The 14,180-nt window shown below is 31.8% G+C and overlaps 1 protein-coding gene across 1 annotated transcript; it reads right to left on the reverse strand.

The window, feature by feature from the left end:
• Positions 1 to 12,666: 12,666 nt before the first annotated feature.
• On the reverse strand, positions 12,667 to 13,394 carry LOC110030989 (probable calcium-binding protein CML41). The gene has a single exon (XM_020734001.1). The coding sequence runs from the start codon at positions 13,354 to 13,356 to the stop codon at positions 12,775 to 12,777; it is 582 nt and encodes a 193-aa protein (XP_020589660.1). The 5' UTR covers positions 13,357 to 13,394; the 3' UTR covers positions 12,667 to 12,774.
• Positions 13,395 to 14,180: the final 786 nt, after the last annotated feature.

Here is a 14,180-nt window from a genome sequence, read left to right on the forward strand (position 1 = left end):
TATCAGGAATGGTTAAGATCTTCCTATAAATTTTGAAATATTTTATAATAAGTGTTTTTAGGGTCATTTTTATACATACCACCTAATTTTTTTTTGTATTTGCATATTTAACAGCTAAATTTGATTTTTAAATTAATAAAAAATCTATATATGCGTGTTTATGTGCGTGTAAGAGATTGATGCTTCGTCTTTAAATATGTTATTACATTGAAAATGAGTGATAAGTATTTATCACGTATTTATATTTTCATGAAATAATAATAATAAAAAATTTGATTTTTTATTTAATTACATTCTCATCTTAATTGTTTTTTTTTTTTTTAGCTGATAATTTTTTAGATAGATTAGATAGATTGGAGTTGAGGAGTAGCCTTGAAGTAATACCCATGAGTGATCTAGTGATGGAGCCTTTACAATTGACATTAGTGCTTTGGTTTGTTTGTTTTCAATGATGGTGGGACATTGGTCTCTAGTTATGATGGTGGTTATATGATTTCAGGCTTTTTGATGGAGTATGGAAAAAATCCGTATTCTTTTTATGATATTAGAAGCCAAAATCTTCGATTTAAAGTGCGTTTATTTCAGCTTTTAAAACCTTTTTTTTTTATCAAAATAGTGTTTCAGGCCAGTTTGATTCGTGTGTTCATAAAATATGCTCAGAACTCCGTTTTTATGAACTGTAGAAATGCGAACGCAGATTGACCCCTGCGTTCCGTCGTCTGCTTCTTAAAAAAATAATGTGGTTATACTTCTTTTGCAATTTTGCCCGCACCCAAGCCTCCTTTTTTTGGCGTGCCCTAGGTGTTCTCGCAAGTTGTCTCACCTTCTCCTGCTCTCATGCCTTATCGGTTGATCTAGTCCCCCTTCTTCTTCTCTGCTCTTTTGGTAACCTCTCCAGCACTTATATTCACTCGCCAGTGTTTGCTTTTCTTCTTTTATTGAGTTGTTCGCACGGGATTTGAAAATCGGTTATCTTTTTTTAGAATTATGCCATGAGATTTTCAAAGTGCAAAGTTTGATATAAAATTATTATGTTGTGTAGTTGATTTATAGAATTATGATGTGAGATTCCTCTGTTGTGTGGTTAAATTTAGCTATTCGTCTCTTTTTTTTTTGTGTGTCAAGAAAATATACAGGTAGTCCAAATCCGGGTTTGTGATTCTACAATAACTTTGTATGCTAGATATTTAAGAAGTTATGTTTATTTTTTCTCGTGCATCTTCAGTTTTTAGAAGTATCTTAAATAATTGAGATTCAAAGTGGATTCGGGTCTGGATTCCACAGTATCAACTCAAATATCAAGCATACAAGGTCATTCGGGTCCGGATTCCACAGTATCAACTCAAATATCAAGCATACAAGGTCATTGTAGAATCGCACACATTTAAGGATATAGATAAAAAACTTGAAGACTTATGAGGAGAAATAATTCTTTCTTCTTATAAATTAGATGTTTGGCATTATTTCTCTAACTCCCCATTTCAACTATATAAAGTTGAATGCATGAGATGAGATATGCATATACATATGTTTAAAACAAAAGAATAATGTTTTTATTTTAGGTTGATTTGCATTTAAATAATTACATAAGGAAATACGGTGGAGTGACATAGCTTGTTATTGTTACAAATGTGGGAAGGATGAGGAATTATATTTTGACATGATTAGTCTGGTATTAATCAACTTCTTTTTTTTCCAAGGTGAATCAATTTAGCAGTAATATAGATAGTTATTGTTACAAATTTGCACATGGTCTATATAGTTGGAGTAGAGAACTTTTTCTTTCTCTATATAGCTAGAGTGGAGGTCTTAAGTTGCCTATATAGTCTTGCTAGAAATTCATTTTTTTTAGGCAAGCAAACCTCTTTGGATAATGACTCTTCATAAATGTCAATCTTATTAGATTGAAATAGTGTCAAGTTTAATTTATTATTTTCTTACATATGTTTTTTGGTTTTTTTTTTTTTTTTTTTTTTTTTTTTCACAAAATGAGCAATACAAGACATGGCACAAAATTTATTATCTGAGACAAAGAAACAACTTATTTTTTGGTGATATAAGTATGAAAAAAAATTAAATTAGAGAATAGGCCAACAACATTTCAACAAAGAAGGTTGGCATAACATTACAAATAATTTTCAAGAGAAAACTAGGAGGTTGAATGATCAAACCAACTAAGGAATTAATGAGACCAATTAAAAAAGGATTGGAATATCTGGAAAGAGCTCAAAAGAGGATCCATTGGCCTTGATTGGGATCCAATTAAAAACACCATAGATGAATCAACAGATTAGTAGAAGGAGAAATTAGATGTTAAATTTATTGTAAGACATATATATTTAATTTTTTCATGCTGACGCACTTGTTATACGTAACTTCTTCCTTCTGATTATATGAATGACAAGTTGTACAAAATGCTAAGAAATTTAAGTTTGATGAAATCGAACTAGAGCAAGAGGAGAAGTTGAATGTTATGTTTGGTGAGGTTGTTGTGACTGGTGAACATTAATGGACTCCTTAGGGTTCAAAAGAGCATAAAGATAGCCCGATTAATTTAATTGAGATATCACCACAAGGCATAAATGATATTAGTGAATCTAGCAATGCATGAACACAACCTTCTTTAAAAGCAAGGGCAAGTAGTACTAAAAAAACTTGTTTTGTGTATTTTAAAAGCCAAATATCTGAGTTAGTTACAACATGCACGAAGTTATCTTCTAACTCCACTAATGCACAACAATCTTCATATATTCCTGTTGTAATAAAAATACGAACAAATACTGGAAGTTTTTGTAGATATGCCCTTGTATTTGTACTCATTGGAGCTAATTGAAGATTCCGTAAAGAGATTTCACGCCCATGGCACCTGAAGGGATTACTTACGTTTCTTCTATGAAAATCGCAATGCCTGATTACTATTGTCTATTTGTGTTATGTGTGAAGTGCATCTGACATTTTTTGTATAATAAACACTTAAAATTATAACATTTTATTATTCCCTTTTTTGGACCTGAATAATTGTTCTTATTCTATTTTCATGTTATCATCTATTTTTTGACAAAGCTATTATTATTGATGCTAGAAAATGTGATGGGTGACCTTATGTCAACAAATGCACATACTATTATTATTACAGTTGTGATATTTTACTATCTATTATTTTTCCAGCTATGAATCCCACTGAGAGAGTACATAGGGAGTGCTGCAGAAAAATTATTACAACAGTTGTTTGTACTCACTGTGTAATATGAATCACCCATCTCTCGTATGTCATGTATGACACAACATTTACCAGGGACAAATGGATCAATGAACTTCTTGGGGGCATCATCCTAGCAAATTCCATAACATGTTTCGTATGAGCCAAGTACTGTTTATTGATCTGTTGAATGAACTACATAATAGTCATGGTCTCAATGGCTCTTCTATAATGAATTTGAAGGAGCTATTGTCCAAAACACTTTGTAGTTTATCACACAATGAATGAATAAGTTGGCATGTGAGAGATTTCAGAATTCATACGAAACCATAAGTAGATATTTCTCTATTGGTATAAATGCATTGTTAAGTATGTCTTTCAGAGTTATTAAGCCTAAGACCCAACTTTCTGAAATATTCCTACCATAAGTAGATATATGACATATTTTAAGGTATATGGAGATTTTTTTTCCAAAAAAAACATCAAATTTAAAACTATTACCATTTCACGTAGGATTGTATTGGTGTTGTTAATGGCACACATGTTTATACACGTGCACCAAATGATGAAAAGGTCACATATATCAGACGTTATGGTTCACCTACACAAAATGTAATGGTAGTATGCGACTTCAATTTGTGCTTTAATTTTATCATTGTTGTTTGGGAAGGTAGGGCTTATGATAGTAGAAGTTTCAAGTTTGTGACACGATTCTGTATGCATAACATTCCGCTGAAGCCTCCAGGTTATATAAATCCTCCTTAAGCCTTGTCTTAAAGTTTTACATAGTAACTCATGGTTGATTGTCGTAACAGAGAAATACTTTATAATGGATGTCGGATATCCACTGCAATGAAATTTTTAAAACCATTTTCCAACACAAGATATCACATTCTAGACTTTGAGAGATTTAGTCAAGTAATGCAGGGACAAAATGAAATGTTTAATAAGCATCATTTGTCACTGTGAGGTGAGACCGAGAGGGGTTTTGAGTTTAAAAGAAAAAAATGTGTTATTTTGAGGGAGAAGTCAGTATATTCATTTGAGAAACATGTTAGAATTGTCACTGCAATAATGACACTTCATAATTACATACGGTATTTTTCTTTGCATTTTGACCTTCACTTTGCAAGTGTCGATGACAAAGAATTAGTGTGATCGGAAGCATATGAATATCACTTGAGTGAATCGATGATGGAAACTAATGATGAGATCATCAATACCAATGTTGGTGATGGAGAACGTACGGATGAGATGGTTGTGTTGGGAGAGCATATCACTGATGTTTTAGTTAATTCTTAAAAATTCACAAATATCATGATCAATGTTTAGTGTTTTGTTTGGGACAATTTTGTGAAGCAGTAAAACTATCTTGCAACATCGATCAAGGTATTTATGATTGTAGCAATGACACTATTTATATTTGAGTGTTGTCAGTTCCTTATCCTACCTGTAAGCTAAATTTTTTGTTGGATGTGTGCCCTTAAGAATTATTCTTTGTTTATTGTTACTGTTTGAGCTGTTCAAATTGTTTATAAAGTCTGATGTGTGGCCTTAAGGATTATTGAATCATTTAGGGAAATCATTTCAGTGTATATCGAATATTCCTGCTTCTAATAAATATTTGTTTTCATGCTTCTTCTAATTGATTCCTAAATTCCTACTGTTAGTTCAATTCTATCTATACTATCTTCTCTTTGAGAACACATCAAAACTACCATAAATTTAGCTTTAAAAAGTCAGATGAACACTTTATAATGCAAGATTCTTGGTTGAATATATTTATATGAAGAGGATGTATTTGCATCAATTTCCAATGGGAATTTTTCATGGGGGTAATTACTTTAAGCATTTGCTTCAGATGTGTTGCCTACACATTTTGATGCAGGGAATGTTGATATGTTTAGATTATTTGTTTTGGAGAGGTTGTAAATATCATGGCTGTCAACTTGAAATTAATTGATTGCATACCACACAATTCTTATGCATACATCTCTTTATCCTCCTGCTCTCTTACATCTGAATACATGAAAATTGAGTGGTATGTTTGTATATGCTCCTTTGTATTTGCTCGATATTGCTATATTGAAAGGGGTTAACTTTATATTACCTAGATGTTCTTCTTTATGTAATTGTAAGGGATTTTATTATAAGATATTACCTGGATTAACGTATTATTGATGCTTTATTTAAGGGATGAATTAATATCATGCGTTTGAAGTTATTGTTGTCATTTTTATTTTTAATGTTATGTAATGCTTGATTTCATTGAAGATTGGTTGCCATTAATTGAAATTGTATGTGCAGCGTTAGAGCAATGACAATGATTTACATCTACTTGAATTTGAATTTGCTCGACATTCGTTTGTTGAAAAGGATAAAATGAATTGATTTATGAAAAAAAACATTGGTTTATGAAAAAGCGATTGATTTTTAAGAAATCATGGCATGCATACCACTTAATCCCTATGTATTTACATATATAACACATTATACTTCAATTTTTCTTAAGTATTTGTCACCTTACCTATGCTTGAATGAGTTTATTTCTCTTTTTAAACGTTGGATGATGGTACTTTTGTTGTAATATGAATGATTTTAGGCATAATGGTTTTAAAAAAAAGTTTAGATGTTAGATATGCAGATATATAGGAATTGGTTTGTATGCATGTAAATGCCCCTTGTTTTTTGGATAATAAAATCTCAATTAGAGCTTCAGGTGCTTTATTTTAATTATTATGAGCTATGCTTTCTGAGCTCATGATAAGTTGGACAGTATATGACAATGAGGTGAATTTTAAATACCTTCTAAGTATCTTAGTTATTAAAAAAATTTCAATTCCTATTGATGCTCCAAGCTCTTTAACAAACACATTGGCGTGCAACTAAAGAAAAGTGCTTGATAATTTTCAATCAAGAGAGAAAAAAAAATTCTAGGGATCAATTACCAAAGGGAGGGGAATATTTGGGAGTTCAAATCAACATTCTTTACTTTTTTATAAAGAGAATAATCAATTCCAGTGAATGTGGAAGGATCCACTTGATTTACATCGTCACTTATCTTTCTGTTAATTTAAAACTTGGTCCCATTGAATCTATTTGAGTTTATGCCCTTCTTTTCTGCAACACTTTTTTTTTTGTTGTGGTTTTAAATGAGATTTTCTTATATGTTGGTGGCAATGCTTGCAATGCTTTAAATGTAGTTCATAATAATTTGGCAGTTTAAAATTATATAAGTTGGTGGCAATATTTTAGGCTAATGCAATGTTTGAAAACTTTGGGTGCTTTATACAAATTGTTTTTTCGGTGGAGATTTGAGCTGGTATTTGAAGTTTTGGGTGCTTTAAGCATTGAGGCTACTGGATGGATGAAAATTCTAGGTGGTTTATACCAATTCCTTTCATTGTTATTTTGGATTTGTTGATCTGTTTAGATTTATATTGATCTTTCCTTTTGGTTGGATTGTTAGCTGATTATGATGCTCTCCAGCCATTGCATTAAAATTCAACCATACTTGTAAATATTTTTTTGTGCTAAAATATTTATGGTATTTGGAAGGTATTTTAATGTCTTTTTCATCAGGTAAGTACTGAGCTCATTTAGGTTGTTGTCATATTTTTAATAGTGTTTTGTTTCTTGCTTTTCTTATGGTTACCTTGGATTTTTGTTTATGTCTTTATTTGTTGGTTTCCCTTTTTCGCAAGTGTTGTAATGAGTCATTTTACCCAAGGGGCTATTCTGGATGATCTTTCTTATCTGAATCTATGCATACAAAAAATTGGTCTTAAGGGTTTCTAGCAACCAAGAACTCTTGCATTAAGGTCTAGTTCTTTTTTTGTATATGCAACAAAATTTGTTATTTTTTATTCTAATCATATTATACAGAATTTTACAACCCAAAATGAGCTCAAGTAGTTCAATAAGTGCTAAGGGAACAAACATCGAGTGGTTTTCTATAATTGAAATCTATTATATGTCATTTTCACTTATAAAAAAGGGGACAATGTTAGATGAAATTTCTATAGATGCCTGAAGAATTTAACAAATAAAGATTATAAATTTTTCCAGTGTGTTGAAGAGCGGAGAGATGCTCCACAGGAACGAGAACATGAAAGGATATATGCAGTTGAAGATACAGTGAAAAATGAAGTTAGAGACTTAAAGTTCCTTGTAAGGACTTTATTTATGTTCGATTTTGTGATTATAGCACTGTTTTTATTGTTGTTAGTGTTGCATCTGTTTTGATTATGTGCATGTATTCTGAAGAACAAACTGAACTGCATTATGTTCATATTTTGTATGCAAACTTTAATTTTGGGTCATTTGAACTATCACAATTTCTAGTGATTGTGTTGTTGTTCGAAGGCATATATTGATAATTTCTTAAAAATCCAGTTAATGTTCACATTTATTGGCTCTATTTGTGAGTGAAAATAACTTAAAAATTTTTTGGAGGATTTATTTCGTAGGAAGCACTATCAAAGCTGTGTTTTCCGAACAGTTTAAACTAAAGTGTGTCTCTATACTAAAAGCATTACAATCATTATGCCAAAAGACAATGCTTATATAACCTTGTTTTTTAAATAAACTAACTGCTTTTGAAAGATCAGCTTCTGAACAACAAATTTTCAACAACTTCTAAAATCAGCTTTTTTACAGCTACAGTCGAAACAAACAAACCCTTAGACAAATTAAGAGAATATATTCTGCAATACTATTAAATGATGAGTCATGAGTTACGTATTTGGAATCTCTTTAGGAATATCAAAATAAACATGATGTTATGAAGTTTATAATAAACACTTGTAAAAGTTTATACACACTGCATGTTAAAGTACCTTCATATTTTTTGAAAGTATTGTAGGTGAAATAAACTAGATTTCCAGAAGATTTAGAAGGATTCCTATGACAAGCCAAGAGAATCCTAATGCAATTTTTCAGATAAGACATTTTATAATATTTTTTTATTAGAATTTCTTAGAAGGGAGCCCAGAAAGAATTTCTCATGAAGACCTCTTAGAGAGGAATTCCTTAGAAAAAAATTTTTGGTGTTTATTGCTTCATTAGTACTCAAATTAATGAAATATTATTATGATAGTATTTGATCTTATCATATTACTTCTGACACATACGTGTAAGTAGTACTTCGTGCGTCAAATCATTAGTAAATGAACCTTGATTTAGATAGATTTAGAACATAATTTTTTTTTATGGTCAAAGTAAATGATCCTCTAGTCATTGTAATCCTAATGTATAAAAAATATGCAAATTTGAACATTTTTTTGGCATTGAATTACCAAATTTAGGCAAAGTTAAACATATTAATCTCTAACTTTTATAAGTTTCTAATTCACGACTATCAAATCTTTGGTGTTCAATGAAGTAACATTGCTCGTCTTAATGAAAAAAAAAATTCAATAACTATGTTAAGCCTAATGATCTCACTTCTTTATCATTGCTAATTTACATCTCTAAAACATTCACAAGTTATTATAAGATAATTTGAACATTTAATTTTTCAACATTCAAATCCTTGGTTTTCAACATTATGATCTTCAAAACACTATTTTTAATTATAGACTTGCCATTTTTTATTTTATTTCCCCTAAAATTTTCTCCCATTGGGTGGCAATTGGTAGAGTACACAAAGGTTGGTTTTGCAAAAGAAGGACATTTTTGTAATAAAATAATGAAAGGTGAGTGCTAATGGTCCCCAAAGAGACAAACTTATGTGGCCATGAGTACGGGGAGAGGTTGGGCTATCAATTTATTAGGTGGATTAGAAGGTTTTGATTAGATTATTCAAGTGATGTATTGTTTATGATGGTAATAAAGTATTGTTAAGGGGAAAACTTTTGAATAAAATGTTATAAATTTATTTGTAAATTAAAAATTACATAAATTTGTATTATTTAAATATAATGAGAATATCATGTACTAACTTTAAGCCAGACTTTACTGAAATTATTTGCAAAAATTAGGCCCCTTTTTTCATCATTAAGTGAATGTTATAAAGCATATAGAAAGAAGATTTGTTTATCAAAGATGGCCCGCCCAAACTCACTTTCCTATGATCTATAAATGCATTTTTATTCAACTTTAAATAAAATATTGGATATGTAAAATATACACAAGTGGGCTTTGATGGTTTGAAAAATCATGAGAATGATGAACTTTTTATTTCAAAAAGTTGAAGTCGGTGTTTGATGAGTGATTCAAGGTCTGTTTGGAGCGGCGGTGCAACACAACACCACAGTTTTATCTGTTTGGGTAAATTGTTTTTTGCTAGTTTTTTAAAAAAGTTGTTGTTGAAATCTGTGTTCTCCCACCACTCCTGGCTAAGTGTGGTGGTCTGACTTGAAAAAAATTATAATAATGACCGTAGTTTTATGAGTATTAGATTATCATTCAGCAGCTTCACAGTTGTTTTTTAATAAGCGTGTCTGCCCTAAATAGAACTTGTGGGTTGTAGTATAGTTATGGTAATAATTGAGTTGAGTCGAGATGAGTAGGACGTTGATTGGATTTGGTTTATCATATTATAAGTTGTTCATGTTCGGCTAAGTCGAGTCTGGTATGACGTTGATTGGATTTGAGTCATCATATCATGTTCCTCTTGAGTTTGAGCCGAGCATTCACATGTATGCCATGCTCGACTTGTTTAAATTTTTTAAATATCATATTTTATTTTATACTTGACTTGTTTATATTAATTGAATACGTTTTTCAATGAATTTTAAACAAATTAAAAATGAGTATGAGTATTTAAAATTTCATATAAAGTTATTAACTTATTGAATAAATTCTCAATTATTTTCTAATTGCTTTATAAGACATAAATAGATACTAATAAACGGTTTCATTAAATTAAATAGATAAATAAATAAAAATTACATTAATTTAGTAGGCATATTCACTAATAACAAATAAACTATTTTAAAAAAAATTAAAATTTTATGAATATTCTATGGATAAAAAGCATTTTGTGTAAAACAACCAATCCAAATGAAAGGGGAGAGTTGAACAAATCAAGGCTCTTAAAAGGGCAAAAAGAATAAAAGATATATGCTATAATTAATGTGATTATATATTTGATAAATGCATCATCAACAAATTTCTAATAACTAGCATGAATCTCGAGGTATGGTGTGGATCTCGAGATAGTTTTTTTAGCAAAAAACATTCAAATTTAATTAAAAGTTATCCCAAGTTTTGATTTCAGCAAACTTATAGTCAAACTGACTGTCTCGATGAGACGAATCTGATAATACTAAAACTGATCTAATCCAAGTCAAATCAAGCTTAGATCAAGCCATTAAAATCAATTTGAAAGTTTTCTTATAATATTTGGGAGATCAAATGAAAATCAAATCTGGTGAGCTTATAGTCGAATCGAGTGTCTTGAAACGACGAATCCAATGAGCTAGAGATAACTAAATTTTAATATCATTAAGGTACTCAAATGTCCATCAAACACCGTCTGATCGAGGGAAGCTCTCTGAGTCGTCCAATCAAAATGGTTCATATTTCAGCATTAATTTGACTCAAAACTCTATAAAAGAGTCTAATCCCTCTCATGAAAAGGGAAGGAGAGCTTGAGGTTTGAGGAAGATCCTGAAGCTTTGAGAAAGAGCAGAAGTTCAGCATCACTCCTGCCGTCAGCGATCATGGTCGACTGCCTTCGACCACCGTTGACGGTCGGCCTTCGACCACCGCTGACCACCGTCAACTACCACTCATCGGTTATTGCCAATCAACATTGTTCGTCGCTTGTTAATTACATCAAGTTTATCCACATATCGACGTTATAATTCAGAAGACTTTGTAGTCAATGTCCGCATGTGGGACATAAAGTGGATTTTTACAACTGGATCAGACTAGTGTTTTTTTCTCTTTACAGGTTTTCCATGTATACTAGTTGTTTTCTATCTTCTGAGTGTGTGTTGATTCTTCGTATCATGCTAAGACAATAGTGCATTACCCTATTGTCGCGAATTTTCTAGCATGCATCAATTTGTATAATAAATAAATAATTAGTATTAAAAAATATATTGGTAAAGTTCATGCTAATTAATAACTTGGTTAAATTAATAAAAAAATATTAATAGCGTAAATATATCATTACATCATTACCCTATCTTCCAGATATGTTGTTGCACCATCTTTTGAGTGTGTTGTTGCCCCTACAGGTTAGCCTGGTGTTTGGGAAGATGTGTCGCTTCACATGTTGCTTCGTGAGACCTCGGCTTCATTTGTCACTTAACAAAATGCTTTGTCGTAAGAAGTGGGCAACGACCAATGGTATTCGGCGGCGACTGACGAGTGATGGTAGATAGTGGTTAGTGGTTGTTGGTGACGTTAAGAGTAGAAGACAATTTCAGCTTTTATTCAAGCTCAAATATTCTTCAGGATTCAAGCTCTTTTACCCCTTCCTTTTTAAGAGAGGTGGGACTCCATTTATAGAGTCCCAGTTGTCATTGATGACGAAATATGAACTAATCAAATCAGACAATTTGGAGAGATTCCCACGAACTGACGACATTTGATAGACATTTGAGAGCATTAACGATGTTGGAATGAAGCGGTCTTGGGTTTGTTGGATTTGTCTTGCCAAAACGCTCAATTCTACAATATGCTTACCCGATTCAACATTTGTTTGACTTTCAATATGCCCGAAAAACTTCCAAAAGTGGTTTGATGGTTTGATCTAAGTTTGATTTGACGCTGATAGGACCAATTTTGGTATCATTGGGTCTGTCTCGTCGAACCAGTCAGTTTGACTATACGTTTGTTGAAATTGAAGCACTCAATGATTCAAAATCAAAGTTTGAATAATTTTTGCTCAAAAGAATGCCTCGAAATTAGTGTCAGGGCTCGAGGTTCATGCTCGAAGTATGGATTTTGTTGATATGGCATGTCCCTTATGTTGGGTGAGAAGTGAGAAAATTGAGGAAATAGATTCGGAAGATTGAAAGCAAAACTTTGAAGAGAAGCGCACTAAATAAGAAAATCACATAAAGCATAACTCAAACAACATAAAATTGAAATGAGTAAAAATTCGAGAAAGGAAAAAAACTATGGATCTATGCCACACATTGAAATCCACTATGAAGAAAATGAATTACACCGCACTCATACAACTCATGAAAAGAAGAGTTACAATAAAAAAAATGAAATGAAATATTAAGGTTTAGAAGGGGAAAACCTGCAAATATCACATTTATAATTATCTTAATATAGTTGTGTAAGAAGAGTAATATTTATATTTGTATAAAATACCATGACATTTTACAAAAGCTACAAGATAGTCCAATTTTATCTCAAAACATAATGCTTTTCAGCATTGAAATGCAGAAAATCATCTCATCTTTTCATAGAAATTTTCAAGATTTTTACATGCATTTATTTATTTTTAATAAAAAATTTATAGTTACACCCATCTTACAATATTTATCTCTTTTAAATATTTAGATATATCGTATTTTTTCAATCATTCATGCGACCATCATGACAATAAGCTAAAGATTCATATTATTTATCAGACAAAGAAGTCACACTAAATTATGTTATTCTAATTAACCCATCATCCTATAAAACTCATGATAATCCAATACACCGTTACCATCAAGATCATAAACCCTAATCATGGCAGCACACTCGTCCTGTGTTTTCTCCTCCCCAAGCCTCCCAAACACTTTTTGCAATCCTTTCGGGGTGATGCAACCCTCCCCTTCATCCTCTCCTTCAAACATCTCAAAAGCCCTTCGAATATCTTCTTCATAATCCTCTCCTCCACGCCCCACGCCCTGTCGTCGACCACCATCCACTAGCTGAACAAAATTGTAATAATCGATGAATCCATCGTCGTCTACATCGAGATCACGCACCACAATCGTTGCCTTCTCTGGCAATACGTGGTCGCCAGTCCATCCTAAGAAGGACCTCAGCTCATCGCTCGATATGCGACCATCACCATCAGAATCTAAGCGACGGAAAATCTCTTGGAAGCTATCTTTCGACTCATGTTGGCAAAAGATCTCTTGGGAGCTATCTCTCGGCTGCTCTATCGCCCGTTTCCTTGCCCGACCAAAGCCATGGAAGTTAAGCTTCGTGAGAGTCTTATTGGTGAACCACTTAGCGCGCTTTGTAGTCACCATTCTTTCAGAATAGATCTGTGTTTGTGTGCACGCGCATGTGAATGAGAGATTGTAATTAAGAAGAGAGGGATGAATGGGCATATATAGAAAGGAAGAAAGGAGGTGGAGGGGAGGGGAGGATATGTGGGAGGAAAGTGCATGGGAGCTTCGCAATAATGAAGAGGAAGAAGTTACGTAGAAATCTTAAGGGGGAATTAATGGAGTTTATATGGAAAAGGACAAAGGAGTTTGCGTGTTCTTTGGACTAAAGTTGCTGCGGCCTTCGTCCTTTTTCTTATTTACATATAGCATCGTTCCTACTGTCGCACCATTGATACGCGTTTAATTGAATTGGTGTAAAGATATTAAGGCGAGCCGAACACGAGCTGTTCACGAACAAAAAGTCCTTTTAACAATCATAATCATGTAACCATAAGACAATAAGGATTTGAGCAAGATTTAAAAATTATTATTTATATTAAAGCATCATTTGAATCTAATTTAATAATTTTTATTCTATTTTCTTAATCAATATTTTAATCTAAATACAATCTTAGATTCTAGTGCTACCAAACACCCCATGTAGCAATTGATGTTTTTCCTTTAACTTTAATATTAGAAGCAAAAATTATGTGTGTTGTTTAGATTCATCTGAGTTACATGTACGATATTGTTGTACACATGAAGTTTGAATGTATCCGAACTCCACATGCATATAATATTATCCTTTTCAATAGTAAAGAAAAAAAAATAAAATCATATAAAATAAAATCATATATGATTATTGTATTTTTCTTAATTTTTTTTAAATATTGATGCTAATATATATATATATATATATATAT

Source organism: Phalaenopsis equestris, unplaced genomic scaffold, assembly GCF_001263595.1.
Source record: "Phalaenopsis equestris unplaced genomic scaffold, ASM126359v1 Scaffold000761, whole genome shotgun sequence".
NCBI classification, from domain to species: domain Eukaryota; kingdom Viridiplantae; phylum Streptophyta; class Magnoliopsida; order Asparagales; family Orchidaceae; genus Phalaenopsis; species Phalaenopsis equestris.

What these genes read in the sequence shown, in the direction of transcription:
- LOC110030989 (XM_020734001.1), bottom strand. Translation starts at nt 13,356, where the DNA reads ATGGTGACTACAAAGCGCGCTAAGTGGTTCACCAATAAGACTCTCACG.